Below are 24,855 nucleotides of genomic sequence, written 5' to 3'. Positions count from 1 at the left end.
AGCAACTTCACAAAAAATCCAATATAACACACTTTTGTTATAAAAACATTTGGATTTTGTAAATTGAATAAAGTCTTTTGTCACTGGCTACTTTTTAGGGTTTTGCAAGAGTTGAAATGTAATGTAAACTAACAGGCAATTTCTTTTATAATTGAATTTGAGATCTAAAATAAATTACATTGATGTTCATATTAAACAGAATTTGAATGAAAGCCCATACTTTCAATGTATGCCATTAACTCATAGCAAAAGAATTTTTTTTTCTTTTGACCTTTTGGATACAATGCATGAAAAAGACAGTATACAAGCACACTCAACATGTATGGATTAAGTGATTTAAGGCCATATGATTTACGACTGACAATATAAACTTAGAGTATTTAAAATGAACACCAGCTTTTGAATTTGGTATAAACAAAAAAAATGCTATGAGGGAGATAACTCCAAATTCCTCAACCCCCTACCAACCCTGGTTGTTTTCTATACAAAAGCCCCATGCTTAATTTGATGGCTAGAAGTAATTTTGAGTGAAATCTTGAAAGAAAAAAGTACAATTGAACTTTGCTGGAAAAAACCACAAGCCCTGGTACACCACTCTAAATTTACTCTTTATTATTTTACATAAGTGGACAGCTCATGGCTGAGTTTTTCATTCTCCAAAAATTTCCGTTGCAGGGTTCCTTCACCGGAAAGCAATAACTAACACACACACTATTTTTCTCTTCGTCGCATATTCAATTTTTTTTCATTGGTACATAATAAAATAAGGATGAGACATGGAAAAATTCATCCCCTTCCTGTCCAGAGCCAAAACACTTCAGAGGAACATCCTACTTATATTAAAGAAACACTGTTACTGTTTTATATTATTTTCTCATGAAAGGATTTGTTGCACTCGAGGGATTGTCTGTTAAATACATCCTAAACTGTGGTTACTTGTAAACAGACTGCTTTGTTAAAGGCAATTTTTTGTACATGTATCATTAACATGACTAGAGAAATTAAATATGAAAAAAATATGTATAAAAATAATGTACTTGTGGCATCATTGAGATTTTTAAAAAAAATTAATTTCCCTCTTTTTATATTGATATACCTGACCTGAACACGTAATACTGTAAAATCACATATTTTAGTGGAGTCAAAGTTTCGTGGCTTGAGTAAAAGCTCTTGCTTCATGGGGATTTGAATTCGTGGGTGAAGAAATGTTGAGTAGTCATGTACTTAATATTTTACATTTCGTGGTGGACATGAATTCGTGGGTCTCTTCATATCTTGAAAACAACGAAAATTAAACCCCTCGAAAATTTGTGATTTCACAGTAATCTTTTTGTCTCTCTCTCTTTCACAGAAATTATTTTTTTAAGGAGACATTAACTCTTATCTTTTTTTTCAGTCTCATTTCACTTTGCTATGGTCAAGCCTGGGAAACAAAAAGTGCAAAAAGAAATGAAAAAGGATTATAACTCCTTTATCAAGACATTTAATTTACTCATAAGTTACTCATAGATCTACAGAGATCTTCTAATTCTGTTTTAGCTTCAGAATCTATTTTTTTTTTATCAATTACTCCCTAAAAAGAATTAGTTTTCAAAATCTGCAATATGGCACAAAAATCAAGTGCAAGAATCCTAAAAGAATCTTTTTTTTTAATTATAATGGACCAATTGAACATGGTGAAAATAATTATTTGCATAAAATTGAAACAAATAAAAATAGTTAAAAAAGAAGTAAAAATCTTTTTTTTTTTAAACTTACCAAAAAAGTTAAAGTAGAAACCTTATCAGTTGAAGTTTGATACATAATTCTGATATGAGTCAATTTTTTTTTTTCATTTTAATGGAAAAAATCCTAAAATAACACTTGTTCAGGTTAAAGAGCAAAGTTCTAACATTTGTTGTTAATTTTTTGTCTTTCTCACGATTGTAACAGGAATAGTGATACAAGTACCATGTAATATTCTCATAGTCAAGTCCTGGTAGTTCAGGCCTTCATATTTAGTTTTTTTAATGGAAAAAAAATAAAAATGATATTAATTAATTTTCAGGGCCCACCCATAATTTGAGTGTGAGACAGACATAATGCTATTGACTCTGATAGTTCCCTTTCCTGTTACTTGTATCAAGTGTTCGATTGAATCTGTGTGAAAAAAAAACAATCTTTGATGTTTCAGTGTTAAACTGTTGAGAAACAGGAAACCAAAGATATATGGAGAACTCAAATTAATCATTTTGTAATATTTATACCTTCCTTATAACAAAACCCTTACATTGGGACAAAACAGCAATGGTTTTATTCCCTTCCCTGAAAAATTGGACAGATAATCTTCATGCTCTTTGGTACTTTGGACTTGGATAAAGAACGCAGCAATTGTGAGAGAAAAAATAGTACCGTACCAGTCTCTGGTATCTCCTAGAGTTACTTCCCATAGGCTTTAAAATCAGTCGTGAAGGCATAAATGATAATAACGTGTTGATGCATACAGTATTTATAAGCATTTTGACTGTATTTTAAAATTTTTCCTCACAATTAAGTTGTCTGATCAATATAGAATGAGCATTTTTTTGCATTGCACTAGAAGTGTGCAAGTAATACAGCCATGTTAGCACATTATGAAAATATGTATTTAAAACACAATGCAGTGTGTAAAATATCACAATTTGGGGGGGGGGACACATGTAATGAATTTTTTTCTTTCCTATGAAAGTTTTTCTTTTAGATTTTATTTTCTCTCAAATATTTTGCATTTTGATTTATATTGAAAGAAACTGAAATAGAATTTTCCATGAAAAAAAATATGATAAGAGAAGCAATAATTTTGTTACTCCTATACAGGAAGTACTCCTATTTCTGAGTCCAAATTTTAATGATATAGCTTCATCAGCAATTTACATGATACCCTGCCATGTCTCAGTAATGAGAACAGGTGCTCTTTTTATCCACAGTTGTTTCCCTTTTTTTAACTACCATTTCATGTGTCAATGAATGCAACCTTATGAATTGATACCATAATACTACAATTACTAACTGTAAAATTTCTTTTTAAAAAAAGTGCATAAAATAATAAGATAGAGAACCATAAATATGATCCTTAGTATTGAATAAAAAAAAAAAAACAAATTTCTACTTAATAAAAATTGCTTAGATTTAAATTCAGAACTTTCTCTATATTTTCAGAGAGGAAGATAAAACTTACATTTTTTTTCTTCCTTTTTGGACAGATGTGTGGCTAGTTTTAGCTAGTGGTATATGGGTCAGTTAGCGAATTTTTTAAGGGTTGTTTATTGTGTATGTGTCACAATGACTACATTATTTTCTCAAACGGAGGAAATGGTCATTTAACAGGAAAAGAGAAATGACGTAGTGAGACCTAATCCATAAAACTCATGACAAATTTAACAATTCACTGTCTCTGCATTTTGCTACTTTGCATTCTTTCAAATATCTTTATGTAACTTTTTTTTTCATCTTAAAACTAAAGTGTGACAACTCTTGAAAGCTTATCTATATATGCATAACAACTAAGCTTACATAAATCAGAAACTGTGTGGGTGTGTGGAGGGGGGAGGGGTGGTGATGTTACATAAATTATTAAGTTTTTACAAACTTAACTGTCATATTACATTGTATTTTGAAATGGGTAAACCGGTAAAGCAGTTATACTCTCTAAACAAATGGTCAACAGCACAGAGAAAAGCACAATAATTTATATGCACAGGCACCTGACATAACTTATTTTTCTTGTAATAAAAAGATATACCCCGCCTACCTATTAATAAACAGTTTATTATTAGGTAGGGAGTATATTTTTTTATTACAAGAAAAATAATTAACAGCAGGTGCCTGACAGCTACAGTATTTATATGATATGTAATCAGAAGCTGCAGGCGGCCTTTGTTTGGGGAGATTAACTTTTTATTAACTTTTTCGTGGGGGGAGGGGGGATAGAAAGGGGTTTTCCGGCCTTAACCTTGTGAAGATACATGTATATTGATGCAGTTTTGTGCAGAGTTTTTTGGAGCCTTTTTTTTTGCAAGCATACTTCTGGTTTGAGAAGATAATTATTTTGGGGGGTGTGAAGGGTGAGGGTGTAGGAGGCACTTTCCTGTCTAATCCCCAGGTAGGTACATTGATGAAATCTTTTTGGGGAGGGGGATGGGTTGGGGATAGGAGGGGCTTTTCTGTCTAAATATAGGGTGTAAAAAACTTTTATGCAGTTCTTTTCCTTTACTGGACTTTGAGTATTTGGAAAGATGAATAATTTTTGGTTGGGGATAGAAATTATATAAGGATCGACCTTCAAGTTCTGTAAGATCCTCTTCCTGTCTAAATCAGGGGTAGGTTAATAGGTGAAATCTTACACAGATTTGTGCAGGAAAATAATAAAAATCTCTAGGTTTTGTCATATAAGGGAACATTTAAAGTGTGGAGACCAAATCAAGGTCACTTATACCACAGAAGATAATTAAAAACAGGAAACAGTATTTGTTCAATAAAGGATCCTGTGGTTAAAAATCAGTTGATCCTGTTTTCTGATGAATCTCCACTCTTAATCAATCATCTCTCTTATTTAAGAGTCAAAAATTTAAAAGTTTTTAGAATGCATCAAAACACAGAATATAGGTTTTACTGAAAAAAATATAAAATGTGACTGATTCAGTAAGAATTCAGATAGGTGGCTAACTAATCATTTTCCCATTTTCTTCCTAATAAATTATTTTTTTTGAATTATGTTGTCTTCATTGAAAGATGCTGAATGTTAACCAAATATTAGTCATGATTTTATTTCTTGAGAAAAAAAATGATAGCATGATATTTAAATAGTTCATGGAAAAAAAATGTTTTGTTTGAAACTCAAATATTTTCGCTGTAAAAAAAAAGTCAAAATTAATTAAGAATTCAAACCTGTATGAATTGAAGTGAAAATCACTGGGGTCATTCATGTTTATAAAGAAAACTAGGATATTTCTACGTCTAAATCTGGTGTGTGCGGACAGGCAGCTAAAAACATCCACGAGTTCTCATTGAGAAAAACACATTCAGTAAACAATCTAATGGGTGACCCACTCTGTACTTTATAACTCAGTTTTATCTTATCTCAAAACTGACCAGAGGGAATAGCTCTGATCTTTGAGAAAAAACCATCATGTTGCTTCAGTTATTCGGACTGACCCACAGCTCTAGGTTTCCTCAAAGACCAGAATAGAGTGCTTATCTTTTGTGAGAAATTAATGGTAAAGTCAGTATTTCAAAGAGAATTTTTAGTTTATTTTGTCCAAATAAACAAGGAGAAAATAAACAAATAAACTTCCTAAATATAATATTTTTTCCAATACTTTTACTTTTTTCAGCTTCAAAAATATTTGAGTATGCCGAACTTGAATTTTATGCTGAATTTTTCTGACAGTAACTTTAATGTGAATTGTCAGTTTGAAATTTTTTTTTGTGTGTCAAAAAATTAATCTTTTTTTTTTAAAGTAATACTTAGATAAACTAATTTTACTCTTTTCTTTTTATTTATTGCAAACTTTATAACTATTTAAGAGCAAGTTGAGTATCTTGTTTCCAAGTACATATACTAAATAGTTTATGAAAGGGGGTGCAAAAGCCGAAGATTAAATCTTATCTGCTTTATTGTTTCAGAATATCAAATAAATGTTATTTAACAACTGTTGACTTAAATGGGTCCTTCTATCTTGTGTAAATTGTTTTATGACACAATGCTTGTTGTTTAGACATGGTCTGGTTTATAGCTTTTGACCAAATACTTCTTGGTCCAGCACGGACACATTCACTATTTACTTGTACTCAGTTCACTCTATCATTATAAAGGCCCACCACTCCCTCTAAATTCAATCATTAATCACTTTATATCAACTTTAATTTTTTTTTTACTTTCACATTTTTTTGGGGGTGGGGTATCTTCAAGGTAATTTTGATTAAAAAAAAATCCCCTAATTTCTATAAAACTCTGGATGGAAATTGGATTTACTTCTAAATTTTTTTTATAATTACAAATTAAGAATGATGTTCCTTTTTAGTTTTTTTTTAATTAAAAGATTATTTCCATAAATCTACTGTACAAAAATGATGGCATAAACTTAAAAAAAAAACTCTTATAAATACAGTAACCTATGTATGTTTTTCTGAAGTACCTGCCCTAATTTTTGGAACCAGGTGTGACTAGTGGGCTGGTCAATGACCTTGATAACCAATACTGACCAGTTGTAGGGCAGTGGCCAGAGTTGTATTTACACAGAGAGATCCATGCTAAGGCTATTACCTGAACATCTGAGAAATAAAAAGGGTATAACAGATAAACGGCCAGTGTGAAACATCCCACACACACAGCATTCAACCATTTACAGGAAGTGGTCAAATTCAATACACCTCAAGTTAATTTTTTACTACTTTATTTCTTCTTTTTTTTTTTTTTTTTACATAAAGATATCTTCTTTGTTAACTTTCAAAGTATTGTTAACATGGTTAAGCATCTATAATGGTCAGTTTACAATTCACCAATTCACTTTTAAAAGTCTAGGTATGTTAAAATGAAGAATAAAAAATATGTGCAAGTGATTCACTTCAACATTTGTTTCACAATCTTCTTTTGTTCCTCTAACAATTTGGAGATCAAGTGAAAATTATCTTAGTTAAAAGTTTCTTAGATTGACCCTAAATTGTAGGTAGATAGGAAAGAAGTAAATAATGTAAAGTTGTAATTTTGGGGTAAATTATCCAACAGAACTACATTTAAGTTTCTTCATGGCTATTTTATTTCCTCTTTTAGACAAGAAAAGCCAGTTTATTTAAAATTCCTCCCCCCATAAAACATTTGTTTAGTCAGCGAGAGGTCTTAAACTGAAAGGGTCAAATTAACTTTTGGTGGAGATTACAACATGGCTATTTGTTTGACCCTCTGACTCAGTATGTCCACTCTGAGGAGTGGACAAGTTAAAACAGCTTACTCCAGCGGAGATAAGACAGGCACTAAAATATTACAGCCACCCTCCTTATGCAACTTTACTGATAACCCTCCGAAAAATTGACTAATTAAACAAATCCTTTGAAAACCCCCTGAAATCATTAATCAGAACCTATAATCTCTCCAGGATTTTTGCGGCCTAATCATGGCTTTAGTTATATAATGCTAGAAATTAATTTTCCAAAATGTTAGATTTACAGGGAATAAAATGGTGTAACATTTTGTTAATTAGAAATTTTAATCTAAGAGATCATGTATTTAGATGGGTATTTTTGTTTCTTTTGCAGTCTCTCGAGAACTTTGGATAGTAATCTAATCAAATTTAAACTTTATTGGGGCTACCAATACAAATTAATTCTTTAAAGTGATGAATTACATATGTTTGAGCATTAAGTTGTAATGGTCATATTTTAATTTAGACCAAAATAAATGAAAATAGTTGAAAGAGATTTAGAATGTATTTCTGAAATGCGATAATAAAAATGATGTGCTTCAGGTAAATATAAGCATTACTTACATATCAATTGTATATGGAGGTACCTGTAACTTTTCTACAACCATCTTTAGATTTCTGACTTACCTAAAACAGATGGAAAAACAAAGGTAATGGTCTGATTTGTACAAATATGAAAACAGACAGAGATATATATGAAACATTTAGGATTTATATTAATTACTTATAAATGTGCAACAGCTGAAAAATGACCTACAACACCCATTAATAATTGATACCATTGAAACTAAATATTTCCTAAAAATTCCCTTCTTAAGGAAATGATAAATTTAATGTTTTTAAGGGAATTAGATTCAAAAGCGACAGTCACTTTGATCTTCATATTTGAATCCACCAATAAAAACTGTCTTGGTACTATTTCTTACTTTTGAACCTAGTGTCACTGAAAATAAAGATCAAATTAATAACCATGAGAAAAAAGCCTTCCCTTATATTTTACATTTTTACAACCAAAAAAAATTTGATAAAAATAGGGGTTATTATGCGTAAAAGCAAAACAATTACATGTAATACAAAATTTAGCTGATGATGACATGATATACTGGTAAATCAGTTATCATATCTCAAACAATAGGAAACAAACAATTTATACTTGTATCTAAATCATTTTGTCTGTTATCTAAAAGCTAAAGTTTTTATCAGCTTACTCCGTGACCCCTGTCAACTTAGTCATACCCCTCAAAGAACTCGAGCAAAATGTCATTTATCATGAAAACAAAAAACAAAAAAGACAAAAAAAAATTTTTAAATAATAATAAAATTCAAATATTCAAAGAAAAAAAGAGGAAAAAATGTAAAACTTTGTCAGCATCCCCAAAATTAACTGATCTTTAATATTAAGGGTTCCCAAAACTTAGAATGTCTTGAAGTTAAAAAGCTATTTCTTTACCCTATATACATGTACCAGAAAAACACTTACAGAAATGTCCAGTGATTTCATGCTGACACTCTCTCATGTAATGTCCACAAACAAACAGACATGTTTTATTTTAACGGAGATGCCTATGCATGCTCTGACCGTGCATATATTGGCTGAGAGTAAATGGAGGGTCAGCGTGTGGACAAAAGTACCAAGGAAAAACAGTTTGCATCTCATTTCTGTCAAAGCCTTTCAGTTTTACACTAAATCATCATAATTTATTGAAAGTTATGCGACCAGATTTTCTTATTTTAAATCCCTCTTGACCAAACATAGATAACAACAGAAAAAGTTGGAGTGACCACGAATATTGATCAATTGCTTGTTGAATACAAATTAGAACCATATCATTAAACAACAAAAAAAACTTTTTTGAAAAACCATTTTAAACTTAAGAACTAAGATATAAATTTAATTTTACCTGCAAGTATCTAAATTGAAACTTACATGTATCCCATGTGACCATCGGTAATGTTATGACCATTTACGTTTTTTATCGGCTAAAACCTATTGATCGTTTGGACACTAAACAACAACTCGTATTGTTTGCTTAGTTTTTCGATGGGGGAGCGGTCAAAACATCCCATGAAGTGCAAATCATTTTTATTGATAACCCTGTAGATAAAAACAAACCTAGACCCCTCCTCATTTGAAATCTACGTACCCACTAAAGGAACTTAAACCTATTTATATCGTGATTCATTGCCAAACTCCAGAGTTTCTTAATTAACCAATGGCAAAAACATATCCTAATTACAACTGGACTTTAGATTTATGTCCATGTTTAATCAGAGGTCCCACTAACAAAAACTTATCTTACATATAAATATTCAGGAGGACTAATAAAAGGGCTTTTAATCTCCATAATTTATCAGTTTGGTTTTGGTATCGGGCCCCATCTTTTTATCTGGGATGTCCATTTTTGTATTAAATGACCATGGAACACGGAAATCAATATCCCGGTCAAACTGACCCACGGCCACAAAAATGCATATCACATACTATTTTATCCAATATATTGACCAGGACCAGAAATCCATTTCACGTCAAATTACTGTACCGCTTTTGCCTTTGGCCATTTAATGAAGCTGATAAAATAAAAAAAAGTATTTATTCATCTTTTTAGTGAAAGCTCGTAAAAAGTCCCAACCCAAAGACAAATTAAACAAGCATGAAAAGAAGTATTTTTTTCTGCCTTTGAAGGACATATTTTTCTACTATAATGACCAAGTTGCCTGAGTTTGAACTCTCTACTTCCTATCTCTTCAGATTTGTCATCTCTCAAAACATATTTCCTCCCCACATCAATAAAACACTCACAAAAATCTATTGGATTAGCTGGCCCTCCCACTGCTTTTATTTTGCAATAAACAGCTTTGGTTTTTTTTTTAATCACTTGCTTTCTTGGGTCTTTAGTAATTTTTGCATCATGCAAGGTACCCTTCAGTCTCAAACCCCGTAAGATGAATGTAAGCAAAAAACAAATTACTTGTTTAATCACCTGTCACCGCTTACATTAAGGTCCCATTGCTTACTCTGGCACAAGACTTGTGTATATCCAATCTAAATGACAGGTTTTAATTTTTACAAGTGGAATTTGAACCCAGGACCAATTTATCAGCTGTTTACATTATACTCAATGGGCTGGGACATGTTACACAATTAAGACCTGAACAATTTCTTATCATTATAAGAAAAAATGAATTGTTTTTTTTTTTTTTTTTTTGTACTTAGCCCAGAATTCACTTATATTTGCATGAAATGTGTTTGCTAATATGTTTGCTACTTACTCTTTTCTTCTAAGATCTTTTTTTTATAATAACCCAATTTTAATGTGACTGGGTTATGTACTTTATGTACATAGATATATTTGAAGGATACATAATTTTATTAATCACAGCAAATCATTTCATTATCACATCTGAATTAAAGCTCTTGTTTTCCAGTTAAATTCTGAGGACGTGTTCTGATGCAGAGCATCTTACACCCACACCGTCTGTGTCTCAGAGGTTTCTGCAGTTTTTGCTACAAAACACGACTTCCAGGAACCGGTCCTTCTAAGTGACCATTGCTAAGTGACCATTGTCTTGCCCTGCATCTGAACCGCAAGGTCAGAAAAAATTATCCTCCACATTTGTTTGTATGACGGTCAATCAATAACTGTTTTGACAGATTTTCTGAAAGATACATTTTTATCCCAATAACGAAAGACTGACCATTTATAAGAGAGCTCTTTGGTCATTAGAAGGGCTGGGCTTTATAGTCACTCTTTCAAAAGGGATGCTGTCATCCATCATGAATCAATTCAAGCTTTTCCTATTTATGATAGCCAGATCTTGATGGAACAAAAAATACATGCAATTCTCAACATAAGTTGAATAAATAAAATGAAGAGTTCACTCAACCTATTTTGGAAAAGAAAATTCTTATTCTTCACCCTACTGCATTTCTGTTTCAAATGATATCAAGTATATATTCTGCATACAAAAGCATAATTTCTTATGCAATAAACATCCACTTTGGGATAATTTTTCTATCAGATATGATAATATCTTTGATTAAGCGATAAAACGATCATGTAACGATACACCCAGCTCTCTGCTCCACACTTAAAACAGAATTAGCAGGTCCCCGTTGTGCTTTTGAACTAATGTAACCAGTACTCTGCCTTTTTGATTTATTGTGATCTTGTCTCCTCCTCTACTTCGTTGGTGATTTTGGATGCATTGAACATTTTTCCACTTCCTAATGAAATATATTTTTCCATCAAGAGACTACACATTTGACAATCAACTTATGAACTCGCATAACAGACTGTGACTTGGGAACACTTTTCACTTTCAACAAAATAAAGTAAGGAAATTCCCCGACCCACTGGGAAATAAAAACTTATGACTGACCAGGTCAAAGGGCAAATGAAAACCCATCCCACATACTTACTCGCAACTCTGTATAATTTCTCAATAAGACCAAAAAACCTTTATTCTCTAGGAATTTTCTCTCTCTCTCTCTCTTAGATTTGAAATGAATATATCTTGCATTCATTAGAAATTAAAATAAACCAAATTTTAATGTATAAATTTTGAAAATAAAGATTTAAAAAAAATTAAATGTGTCTTGCATCATATAAAGAATTTTTAAATGCTGATCTTGATTTCTCCCTGTCTGAATTCCAGCTTTGTTTTAAATTGAGTAAACATTTATTTTGTTAGGTTCAATTAAAATAAAAGACCTCTATAAACCTACACCATACTATTAAAAACATCAAAATATTTGACTCCCAGTGATGGCTTCCCACACATTTTTTTCATTGGTCATCTGGATTGGAAAACCCCCCAGGCCCGGCCTCAGTTTTGTTATTTGCCATTTTCTCGTTATCATTTTACCAGATAAGAAAAATATATCATTACTTCATTTTCTGTTTGGCCAAGGGTCACTATGACCTGTTCTGGCATTCTGGAGGTTAGTGACCAGTAGTATTGGATAACCATTGCTTCTGTAGAAATTTTAATATTAACCAAATGTGCTTCCATTCCCATCAGCCAGCTTATAGCTCTACTCAGTTCATGGAAGTCAATTTATCCCTGGGTACTGAGAAATTTTGCAATCATTTGTTTTAATTTGCATTTTTATTTTACAAAAAACATATTATCTTGACCTAGAATTTCCCAGTGCAGTTTAAAGCTGAATACTATTTTTGTTTAGAAGATAACTTTAGTAACCCTGAAGGCCTTAGTCAGAATGCTAGCTTGGAAAAGTAAACGTGTCCATGGCAGGAATTTTAATAGTCAGTGGTATTTTTTATCGAGGCCAAACAAGAACATATGTCGATGTTTTAGAATCGATTTCCACTTGTTTGCATTTCAGGCAGTAAAAAGAACAAAAAACATCACTCAAGGCTGAGCAAACCAAACACGTGTCCAGCACAATGAAAAAAGCCCCCAAACAATTACGGTAATTTCATACTGCATGTTAAGATACAGGGGAACTTGTTAATGCACTTCAAATTGTCATATCAGAATTACTAATTGGTTTGAAATGAGCTCTCAGAAGGAGTTATCAATCAAACCAATGTGCTTCTTTTTTAATTTTTGTTAAATTGTTCTTAAAACTGACAGCTTAAAATTTATTTGTGATAATTCCTCTTATACATGTTGTACTTCTATTATTTAAAGTCTGGGAGGAACAAATACTGAAATTTAAATGTTTACAGAGGGAATAATATCAATCATGATTTTTATACCCCATGATTTAATTTTTTTTTTAATTAAAAACATAAATTGTGAAGAAATCTAATAACAAAAAAAATTGAAAATAAAAAATCTAGTAATTTAGAATTTTGGTTTTAAAAAAAAATCGACCAAGACCAAGATTTTTTTAAACGAGGGACTTATCTGTTTTTATAAAGATAAGAAAAAAAGAGTTCCTGTACGGTCCTTACATACTTACTCAAACTGACCACGATAACGGGGGAACAAAGTAGCTCCTACTATACATCCAAACAATCTACATGTTGTGAAATGTCTTGTTTAATGTTCTTTAATGTTGGGTCAAGAGTTTAACAAACAAAATATTTATAATTGTGATGGGACAACTGTAAAGTGCTTTATTACGGCCTTCAACCGATTGACATCACCTCCAATGTTGACACCAAGTGATTTTTTCCTGAGAGGCATAAGGACAAAAACCACTAATCCGAGTGTCCAGAACATGGTCAAAAATCGGAGCCACGTAACAAGGATACGATGGGGAGGAGGCAGGCACTTAATACCAAACAAGAAGTTACTAGTGGTGGTTTCAGGGTGAAAAAGTTTGGTCCGGGTGCGCAGGAAATCGGCATCATCATCAGTGGCTGCCCCTAACACGTTTAAATGTGTTGCTTGATTTAGAGCTGCACATCTACATGATCTATAAACAATAACTTCCTAGGTCCTGCTAGAAATCCTGCTCTAATTATTTAATATCTGGCTGCAAAGATTGGCAAGCAGATTCTTAATCTTTTTTAAATAAAATTAAATTCAATGTGAGTTAGAAAATTTCAAAAAAATAATCATTTATTATTTTTTTTTTTCATTGATCTTTTTAAAGGATTAGGGTAATAGGGTATAATCTAAGATATTGTTATCTATATATCTTTGCATACTTTTTAAAGACCCACCCCCCTCCAAGAAAATTACAAGGGGATTGTTTTGTATGGATTACAATCTGATTGAAATTTACATTTTGCTTATACATGTATTACATTCAAGAAGTCAGTACTTTACAGTGTTATACCGCAGGATTAAGTGAATTTTTTTTTTTCGTATGTTTTTTTAGTCAGGCTTATCTCATTAATAGAACTGCATGATGAATTTTAAAATCCAACTTAATCAAAATATTTTGTGTGCAATAATAAACTGTCAAGAAATGTTCACCTTTGAATAACATAAATAACATTTCAAATCATCCCCAACTACCCTATAAAGAATAAGAAAAAAGAAAACAATGTTGTTTTCTTAAAAATAAAAATTCAAAAGGAAAAATAGGCAGCTCTGAATTGGCAGAGGAAATCAAACTACAAGCTTCATTGGAAAGAATTAAAGAGCACTTTGTTATCTTAAATTGGTCCTTATACATTTTAGATATTTTTTCAAAAATTTTTAAAAAAAATATTTTTTTAATGAGTAAATAACAAATATTTTGATGGGCATATTAATATCCCTAGACCTCCTATGTTACTCTATAGCCTTTTACAGGTAGATATTTTTTTTTTCAGTCAGGTAAGACTCCGCGTTATCACCTGTACCTACCTGGATTCAGTGTACAGACCAGGAACTTGTTCCACTTCGGCATGCATCTTCTAATCTTTGGATCCAAAGATCAGGGAGAATTTTTTTTCTCTTAGTCAAAGAACAAAAATGTTGTTTTGGACAACAATTGACCTTGCTGCGTGGACAGATGATAATAAAATGTGTTATAGGAATGAAAGTAAGAGTGTCCACCTCAACTAGTGCTTAGTTCCTGTTGCACATATTTGCCACTTCAATGTAGTAACCAACATGTCAGTTTATATATATTTCCTAGAATGTACAAATGACACACTTTTTCTTCCAAAGGTCCAGAATATAAGCTGATCAGAGACTTATATTCTTGATTTCAATCAAAGATGTATTTTCCCATGCCAATTTTTAGACATATATCCAGCAATTATCTGTGAACTGTTATAAAAAGATCCCCTTCTTATTACTTCTTCCTAAGCTTCAGCTGAATCTCCCAGACTGACCACTGTGCAGTGGTCAACACGAAAAAAAAAGTCTGCATGGGATGACCAGCTCTGACCATTGCACGAGTGGTCATTTTTACAACAAAAGATATGGGGAAAGGTTGACCCAGGGGCTATTCAATCTACTTTTATTTTTATTTCATCAATGTTGAGCCACCTGCCCTTTAACCTGGTCCGTTCAAACCATCTGACCCTTGGTGACACGGTCCTTTGTCCAGTCTGACATATGTTACAAAAATTAAATGCTCAGTTTCACTAATACTAACAACCAGCCCTGCACTATCTGTCATTCCGTCTAATTACCCAACATTTTTCCAACCTGATTCATGCATTACAGAATTTAACTTCATTAGTTTTATATCAAGTTTTTAAAGTTTTGTTTTCACCTGATGTACCATTTTTAAAAAAGTTTATATGAATTCAAAATTCATGAGTCAAGCATTCTATAAAATAGAAATAATACCACTTTCAAATATAATTCATCTTATCTTCTTACTGATGAATTGATTTATTTTTCACTCAGAGCAGAGAGAGAGTCGAGAGAAAGAAAAAAAGATTTTCTCCTTCAAGATAATCTCTCCCTCTGCATATAAAAAACCCTCCCTACAACCAATGAAACAGATATTGAATTGCATTTTCAATGCCAAGAACAATCGGGCAGCTTTTATGAGGCTACACATTGGTGGACAATTACCACTCCTTCAACCAATCAAATGCAACACTAATACCTTTTTATGATGGGCATCATGGGGCTTCTGTGACTGACAGCATCATTTAAATGTTTTTGATGGTGGTCGTCTTCTCTTTGTGCTGGGTGACTCTTGCCCTCAAAAAAAGCTCTGTCTTGCACCTGATTATCTTGTCCTGGGTCAGCACGACCCATGGAGGTCAATGCATCCTCTGAAAATAAAAATGATGTGCTACAATTAGAAGATGTAGCTTTTAAGATTTGGGGTTCTCCAAAGGTTTTTTTTTTAATTCAGTGGTTCCTCTGTGTAAATTGAGAGGGAAAATAATTCCACAGAAGTATGTTGTTTACATAGACCAGCTACATTCAGCTTCCACTCTGCTTTTAATCATCTTTTTTGTTTTTGCCATTTTTTATTTGCTCATTTTTTTGGCTTAAATTAAACTACCTTTTTAAAATAAAATCTTGATTGTACTTAAATTGTAGCAAAAGTTTTTTTTAAAAAAAATCCAGCTTCCCTCCATATTTACATGTACTTGTACAAAAATAAATTTTGTTCATTTCCAAAAGGTCACTCACATGGTAAATGTACTTTCTATTTTAATTGCCAAGTTTCTATGAAAAATTTAAAAAAAGAAAATTAATTGACCTGTGACCCAAAGTACTTCTAACAGGGAAATAATTCTTAAGTATTCTTTTTTTCTCAGGAAAAAAAATTGTTTAAAAAGAGACACGTTGACCAGAGAGAAATGTTAGACAGTTGTTATAAATCGGCCTTGAGGGGAAATCATTTCCGGACATTGATTCTGTGATTATATTGATGAGGCATCTGATCAAGGCCTCCTACTTTAATGGTCTAGGTCTCCTTTGTGTTTCAGCTAGTATTTTATTTCCATTATCTATGTTTAAAAATCCCATTTGTGTCTAATGAAGGTTGACAGGGTCCCTCTGCCACACATGTTTTTGTATCATTAACCGACCATCAGGAGAATGACGTAACACAAATACCACCCCCAGGGACCACAAACAAAAACTCACAGGCCAACCAGTGATAAAAATCAAATCTTTATTGAAAAAGGAAACAGCAAATGGACATAAGTGGACAAAAAGACCAGGGACAATGGTCAGACACATTGTGTCACAAAAAGCAACACAATAACCGGGTTACTCATGTGCTTTTAGGCTTTTCACACTTACTCAATACACCTAATGAACTTTAAAAAGGCAAATGGATGTCTTTTTTATGACATGTAATTTAATTAGGAAATTAAGCAGAATTCTGACTTTTTCAAAGATAATTAAATTTCACTACTGGAAATGTTGTTTTCTATTAATAAATATCTTCTGATTTAAGGTTTGAAGATTTAATGGTTTATCTGCTTTGTGACTTTGGAGAACTTGTCTTTTTTGTTACGAATGTTTTAAACGATTTCACACCCCTTTCCCATTGGCCAGAGTCATTACACTCAAGGGAGACAATCAAGAACAAAATTTCTCCCCAAATCTTCAGTGCTTTCTGACCTTGATATCAAATTGAATGATTAAAATAGCAGATCTCTCCCTAAATAAGAAAACAGTGAGAAAAGCAATATTTCTGGAGGGTCCCCAGGGACAGGAGAAGTTGATTAAAACTGACCAGTGGCTCCCAACTCTAGCCCTGTCATATTGGGCAATTGGCACCATTTTATTGATGGTCAGCCTGCCACAACTCTGGACAATATGTACACTAATGTTTTCAATGAATCCAATTATATACCTCCATTTATCCAGATCCAACTTCCTGTCATAGATCACTCTTGATTTTAAAGTACACCATAGTAACTCTTTAAAAAATGGCAAAATAATTGACATAAATTCAAATATAATTTTTTTTTTTTAATTTTTTTTAACATCTAACAAAAAGGAAGAGACAAAACATTCACATGTATTTTTTCTTTTAATTTATTCTGACATATTAGTTGCTGTTTTTTTAAATGTGTTTTCCCCAAGGCTATTAAAAAAGGATGTACGGGATTATTTCAAAATGTCTCTTATTCTCTCTTGATTCTAAATTAATTACACAAATTATTTTATACATTTTATCCTGTAATTTTACATTCTTCATCACATGTGACCTTGATTGGATCTATACGTACAAAGCAATGGAACAAGAAAATTGCAAAATGGCCATTCATTTGATTCAATCAGTGCTATTATTTTATATTAGAAGTCATTTTCTATTTTTCCATGTGGGCTAGTGAAAGGTCACCTCAGAAGCTGGTCATTAATAATAAAATAGCCATTTTATTCCACTGACCATTTCATTTCAAGAATTGTTCCATCCACTTGATTAATTATGCAAGATATTTTCAACGGAATGTTAAGGTCAATATTGTATTGAAAATGAAATATAAAGATAAATTTTCTAATTACAGTGGAGTGATGGACTGTGACAATCAATGATGAGGGGTGATTAGGAGGAAAATAAATTAGATGTTGTGCAATAGGGCACAGATGGGGGATTTACTGTACTGACCACTCACACAGTGCTCATTTTATCATACCTTTACAATATATAAGGTTTTACAGAGTTTGTTTTCCATCCAAGGAGTTTGTTTTAAAATTTTTAAAAAATGAGCTAACAAAAATAAGTAAACTAAAAAAATTAACCGCCTTAGAAAAGAAAAAAGTAAAGGTAAAAAATATAGGGCAATTTTTTTTACACTTTTTTTTTTAAAGTAAGAAATTTATTTTTTTTCTAATATTTACGTCTATTTAACATAATAAATCCAAATTTTTAAAAAAGAATTATATATAAGTAAATATTGGTAAGATCTAAAGGAGCTTGCTTTTTCCCCTAAAGTGAATTGTTGTTACTTTTTTACTCTCTTCTCAGTGTCTTTCTTAGTTTCTTTTTTAATATTTTTTTTTTTATATATAAAATGACATTTAAAGTCTCGTGAGAAAATATCTTTCAGCATAATAATCCTTCATTTATATCCTGTTTGGCTTTTACAACAAAGTAGTACAAGTTGATGGGATCAGTACCAAAAAACAGGTGCTTTCACTCAGAAAAAGAAAGGCAGTTCCCAGATCCCTTGAGTGCTGGTTGGATAAGAAAATACTTGTGTTACTGGCATCCTTCTTTCCAATATGTCAAAAATTGCATAAGAGGGCACTGGTGGCCATTAGCTGGCCAAGTTCTTTTAGCCCAGCCTGGTCACTTTTATCTGGGAGTTATGTAACATGGTTTTCTGTTGATTATATTTTTCCTCTCGGTAGAGATCAACATTTTTGTATTGCTATCAGGGTTTCCAATATAGTAAAGGATGGGGCTCACCACAGGAGGTCATCAGCAGTTCCAAAGATATTTAAAACTTTTGAAGTTTTTTTAGTTTCTTGTATTTAACCCCTGATATTGTCTCTTAGAATGTAGTTTCAAGAAAATATGAAATATGGTAAAGGAGGTATTCCTGCAACCCCCCCCCCAACCCCACCCTTAGTTTAAATTTGAAAATATCTTTAAATTTTCATAATTGTAAACATTGTCAAAAAATCTTAATTTATTCCATTATTTAAAATATATTAGTGAAGATGAAAAAATTCAAAAATATGTTCAATTTTGACTATAGTTTATTAGTTTATAAAGAGAAAAAGCTATAAAATCACATATATGAACTCTGCCAATATCTCTCTTGTTTAGAAAACAAAGAATTTTTTTCACCTAAATTTTATTTTTGGGCAGAACTTTGCCATTATAGGACATAGTCCTTTACTGTTGTTGTAGATGTACACTCCAAGTTATAAACAATTTATCTTTTTAACTGAATAGAAAACAAGTGCAATTGTATCTTTTCATTAACAAAAGTTAAAAATCTACATATTCAATAATTAAATTATTTGGTTATAAGACTTCATAAAAAGTTTTTTTTTAATTAATCAACATAGTTTATTTACCTTTTTCCGAGGATTATATTTTACAATTTGAAAAAAGTTCCAGTTTTATATAAAAAAAATCAAACAGGCTTTTATACTTTCTTAAAAATATGGTAAATGAAGGAGAGATAGAATCATAATAGTTGTACAACTGTAGGGTATATTAGTACAAAACATGTTGAATAAAAGGGAGACTGGATACACTATTGTATACGGGGGTAGATGGCAATTGATACCTGGCTGTCTCTGGGTGTGAGAGCAGTTGCCTTGATTGGATTACTACGCTAACCACCTGATCTCCCAACACCTCAGTCAATATGTTTTTTTCTTGTTGTTGATAATCAGATCAGCACCCAGCTGTGTCCAGTAATAGGTATCCCAGAGATACATTCTGACCAGTACCCCCTAATCCCCCTCCAGGCCCCAGGCTTCAATGAACGTTGACTTTTGTACGCTGGACTATAGATAAATTTTGAGGCGTATTTTAAAAGTTTTTGATTTTAAGTTTCTTTTTTTTTGTTTATATCTTAAAAAGGGGCCAAATTCTCTAAAACTAAATTTTATAAAGTTATTTTTTTTACTTAAAAATATCATAGTTCAGTACAATTTAATAGTATCTGTATTGGTGTATAAATTACCAATACCCCTACATATGTATTACGTTAATTTATAAAAATTGATCAACAGGTATTAGATAGTTGCTTTATAACCAAATTTGAAAAAAAAAGTTTGTTTGTTTGTTTGTTTTTTTTAAAAAAGGGGGAACTTTTAAAAAAGAACTAATAATCTTGAATTAGATAAGAATTTATCAATCTTTCTAAAACTTTTTTTTGTAGATGACCTAGAAATATATACTTTTTAATTTTTTAAATTAAATAAAAAAATTATTGCAAGTTTGAATTTATACAGGGGAAAAAAAGTCACCTACCGATCATCATAGCCCGTCTCCAGATATGTTCATTCATTCTTCAGAACCATGGCAAGTTGTCCACAATATTTGCTTTTTTGAGAGAGAAAAAAAATCTTTTTTATGCAAAAAAAGTTCGTCTTTCATTCACCGTGTCCTAGTTTAGAAAACGGCAAATTGAGTAAAGTACTGGTCAATCACTGAGGAAAACTTTTCTCCTCTCTCCATAAAATTATGCAATTGGTCACTTCACTTCGTGTGCTTAAGAGCTCATTTTTTATGACTAGGACAAGTTGGCGATAAAACTTCAAAACGATTACGGCATAGTTGTTTACACTTTGGCCGAAATAAACTGAGTAAACATTAAGCCAGAGTGCAGGGCAGCAAAAATTAGATGACCAGCGAGGTTACGTAATAGCTGGGAGGCAAGTCCATTTTTATCCAATAAGGGGGAGGTGCCTAAGTGAATTAGTTGTAGTGGGTTATCAGAGAGGCGCACCGACAAAACAGAGTTTTTCTAAATTAGATTAAGCTTGACCAATATAGTTTTTCGTTCTGTTATGTAAAAACTGCACTGTAGGTTTATTATAAGTATTATATATTTATTATAATATTGACCCTGGCAATCAGGCTGTACTGTGCTGCAATCAAGTTACGCAATGAGGTGAAATGAAGAGATGATTGTGATTTTTAACGTAACTGAAACCCGATACTGGCCGTTGTATATTTTTCTGTTAATGCATAAATAAACACGGTAAAAAGAAATCAGGATGGTGGTCAGAATACACAATAAAAGAAATAGAGCAAATCAAAATTGCCAAAGGAAAACTGTACTTAACAACTACAAAAGGACATTCATTGTTGTTGTTTTTTTTTTAATAAACAATATTTCGGGATTTTTTTTTCATTTATTTAAGTGAATTTAGAAAAATAAAATGGTTTTCTCTCACTCTCTTTCTCTCTCTCTTTGCAGATTAATATTTTTTTTTTAATTTGTTATTTTCATACGGACGGGAAAAATTAAAAGCTTTTTTGTCAGGTAGATAAGATTTTCTGAGTAACGTACGCGCAAATGAAAAAAAAAGTCTACCTCTTTTTTATTTGAAGTTTAAGGTGGTTAAAACATTTCGGACAGATTGATCAATAGATTATGTCAAAAACGATGTGGACCTTTTCTTCGAAAGCAAACACTAGGGCTGAATGACCATACATGTTTTTTCCTCTAATGACACGGGTCCGAGAATTCAATAGCATTGTCAATTACTAAGTAAACACAAACGCCATTGATTACGAACCACCTCAGTTGCGTCATTTTATTTTTCAATACATTTTGATTGTATTTTACTAAAAACAACCCGAGATTTCAAAAGACTAGTCGACCCAGATTGACAAATATTTGATGATTGATTGGGGCGCTTTGTCCGGGTGTGTATGGTGTCGTTAAACAACACGAGGGAGGTTATATAGGCTTACAACACCAGCTATATATTTTAGGTGAAAATACAAATATATATATACTACAGGGGGATGTGTAGGGTTTGACCTACTTTTCCTGCTTGACCACAAAATAACACCTTTAAAATGACTCGAAAAGTTTTTGAAGTTTTTAAAATAAATCGTTAAAAAGTTCCATGAATCGGAATGTCTTAAGCGGAATTTCCTTTTTTGAAGATTTTTTCCAATCATTCATACAAAGTAAATAAATAATTTTGAAAGTTTTATAATGAAAATATTGATTTTTATTTGCTCAATTTAAAAAACGAAGTAAAAAGACCCAAATGAAATACCTTATAAAATACAAGTAAATATACAATTAACCCTGCAAGTAAACCTTTTTCGAACCCCTTGAATAAAATGATTTTCGAATTACATTTCGGCCTTTGATGTTATTACCCATGGCCAATATTTTCTATCTAGGTTATTTAGATAAAAACTGACCAAGTCGTGATATCGGACCGTTATGTAATACTAAGCACTTCCCCACACAACACAGGACTGAAGTACACTTAAAATGCCAAAATTGAGTTTTATTACCGGGGAAATATATTTATGATTGGCTTTCTCTCGTTTTATGGATTTATTCTGGGTGACATAACCCCACATAGCATTTAGTACTTCAAAGAAGACAAAAGTCCAGCAGGAATTTCATCGGAAATCTCCCCTCTCACGCACTTATATGTGTTTAAGAACTCCAAAACACATTTTCACCTTGCCTTTTTTATGACAATAAGAAATTCATGTGTAATTACAAAAAGTAACCCTGCTTTTTTAACCCACTTTCAAAAAATTTTTTTTGAATTATTGTAAAATAAAATTTCATTATTTTTTTTCTTTTTTCATTGCGTATTCTGTTTTTTTTTTCCTTCTTTTCTACGCTAAACATCATCACAATCTATGTGGTGGTCAGCGCCATTTTGACCTATATAGGGAGTTCTCATCTCTGAATAATTTATCAGTAAAATACAACAGCTGGCCGATGACCAGTGACTCCGTGATCATTATAATAATCCCCTCAGTGGGCTTCCCTCCAAAACAACTCTTCATCAATAAAATGCACTGTTTTATAGACACCAGCGTCCAGGCGAACTTGTTATGTCACAGTGTGATAAGAACAGAGGCGCCCGAAAGGAGCCACGTGATCGCGCCGAGCGCAGTTTCAGAATCTTCAAATATTGCCACCAACTAACTTGTTAAAACCCAAACAAATGAAGACAAATGTAGAAACAACACATTACAGGCATCAAGCTATTTTCAAAATACAAAGAACATTGTTTTATTTAAATATATATGTGATCCCCGTAGTTTTACAAGAAAAAGCATAAATATTGCGCAACCTCCTTCAGTTATGAATGATAAATATATTGGTAAGGACATTAAATGGTCTTAATCTATAAAACATATCCGGTTTACTTATATCCCTACTTAAATTGAAGAAACATTTGTCTGTGCCATGTAAGATACAGTGTTAAGAGGAAAGATATTCATACTCAACTTGCGTAAAATATAATTGAAATTTTTTAACATTGATTATTGCAAGTGACCAGCAAAATGGTGTAGTTTTAAAAAAGATAGCTGAATTTTCAAATATGTGAAGCATATGCTGAAAGTTGTAGCTAAAATAAATACTTCATATATCTTATATATACTATTTCAAGTTTTGTTTTTATCCGGTTGATAAACACAAAAATGTCTAATGACAGAGCCTTGTTGCTGACGATTGCTTGTTTTTACTGTGTGTGCTGACGATTGCTTGTTTTTACTGAGTTGCTGACAATTGCTTGTTTTTACCGTGTTGCTGACTATGACTTGTTTTCACTATGTGTTATTGGCTCCGTATTGCGTATTGTCTTCCGTTACGTTCAGCTGTGCCTAGTGGTCACTTTTTCCCTCGGGATCTCGCTGACGCTTACCCATTTTCATAAAATGATTAAGGCATCACTTTTCAAACCTATTCATCACATTTGATCCCTCATTTAATAATTGATATTTTTGTCCAGAAAATTGCCTTTAGCAAACATTCGTCCAATGTCGGAATTCTCAGCGGTCGCTGATTAGGAGGTAGATAGAAGCAGTTTAAAGGGAGATTTTCCTACAAACTATACAATATGCATGATTTTTGCTTTAGATACGACATTGAAAAGCTTTACCAATAAAATAATGACCATTGGTTTGCTGGATCAGATGACACAACTCTATAATTAATGAGGATCCAAAGTAGTTTACCATGTTTTATGGCAGTTTCATTGATTTTCAAATATATCGGTACCCGTTATTGTTTTGTTGATAACTGGACATCGCATAGATACGAATTCTAGATCTTACGTTTTGAAAAAAATGTTTATTTTCCACTTCAAACTGTTGGCAGTTTTGACTACTTCCTAAAATTGAAAAAAAATATGTTCAAAAATGCTATATAGGCAAGCAAGGTTTTCATAGTAAGATTCAGAGCAGTTTTTGAAAATTTATAAGATTCCCAATTATAAAACGTCGTAATGTGCACCTCGATTGACCATTTACTTGTTAACCTTTGTGGAGACAAGAGAGATTTATTCTTGGAGAAGTAAGGCATTGGTCAGCGGATTGTGGACTTACTTTTCACTTCTTCAAAGACTTGGGTGCCTGCAATCAACACATTAACGCAATATCGGTAATGACTAGCCTGTAATATCTTTTCTGGGCGCAGGATATTATTTGGCAGTTGGACCATTAGTGTCCATTATTTATTTGTAATGACACATGATACATTTTCCTGAACCATTTATTTCCCGAGTCAGGAGTTCATCCGTATAGTAATTCAGAAATTATTTATACCGATTGTCAATCAACAATAAATTACACCACAACATTGTTTTATATGAAAACTTGTAGAATTTCGTCACTCGAAAAGAAGTGTTTGAAAAATCCTACTCGAAAGCTACTCACTCCAATGATAAACCTGGGCGTAATGCATAATTTGGAGAGAAAACGCAACCTTTGGGATCTTAAAAAAAATTTTTAAAAATCATTTTTTTGGCTTATTTCTTTGTTGGTCAATACCGGTGGAGTATCAAAATGTAAAAATTGATATTTTCTCGTTTCCGTAGTCAATTCCAATATCGCAATTAATGAAGGAACTAATAATTATAAATGTATATGATGTTTTTCTGTAGATAAGAAGATTACCTA

At 32.0% G+C, this 24,855-nt stretch overlaps 1 protein-coding gene across 2 annotated transcripts in view; it reads right to left on the bottom strand.

Annotated features, from left to right (window-relative positions):
• The window catches only part of LOC134231159 (protein hunchback-like), a 29,998-nt gene extending 9,731 nt beyond the window's left edge, over positions 1–20,267 (bottom strand). Inside the window, exons 1-2 of one of the 2 annotated variants that reach the window (XM_062713084.1) lie at positions 20,212–20,267; positions 15,409–15,580 (exon numbers count right to left, since the gene is read on the bottom strand). In XM_062713084.1, the coding sequence (XP_062569068.1) occupies positions 15,409–15,580; positions 20,212–20,248 (209 nt within the window). In that variant the 5' untranslated portion in view covers positions 20,249–20,267. Of the gene's footprint in view, positions 1–7,502; positions 7,566–8,865; positions 8,917–15,408; positions 15,581–20,211 lie in introns of those variants that run through there. The other variant, XM_062713085.1, reaches the window with a different exon arrangement.
• Positions 20,268–24,855: the final 4,588 nt, after the last annotated feature.

The sequence above is a fragment of the Saccostrea cucullata genome, unplaced genomic scaffold (genome assembly GCF_032062105.1).
Source record: "Saccostrea cucullata isolate Sc308-1 unplaced genomic scaffold, CSIRO_AGI_Scuc_v1 ctg645, whole genome shotgun sequence".
Taxonomy (NCBI): Eukaryota; Metazoa; Mollusca; class Bivalvia; order Ostreida; family Ostreidae; genus Saccostrea; species Saccostrea cuccullata.
Note: the sequence above shows the minus strand (reverse complement) of the source record. Positions and strands in the feature narration are given on the sequence as shown.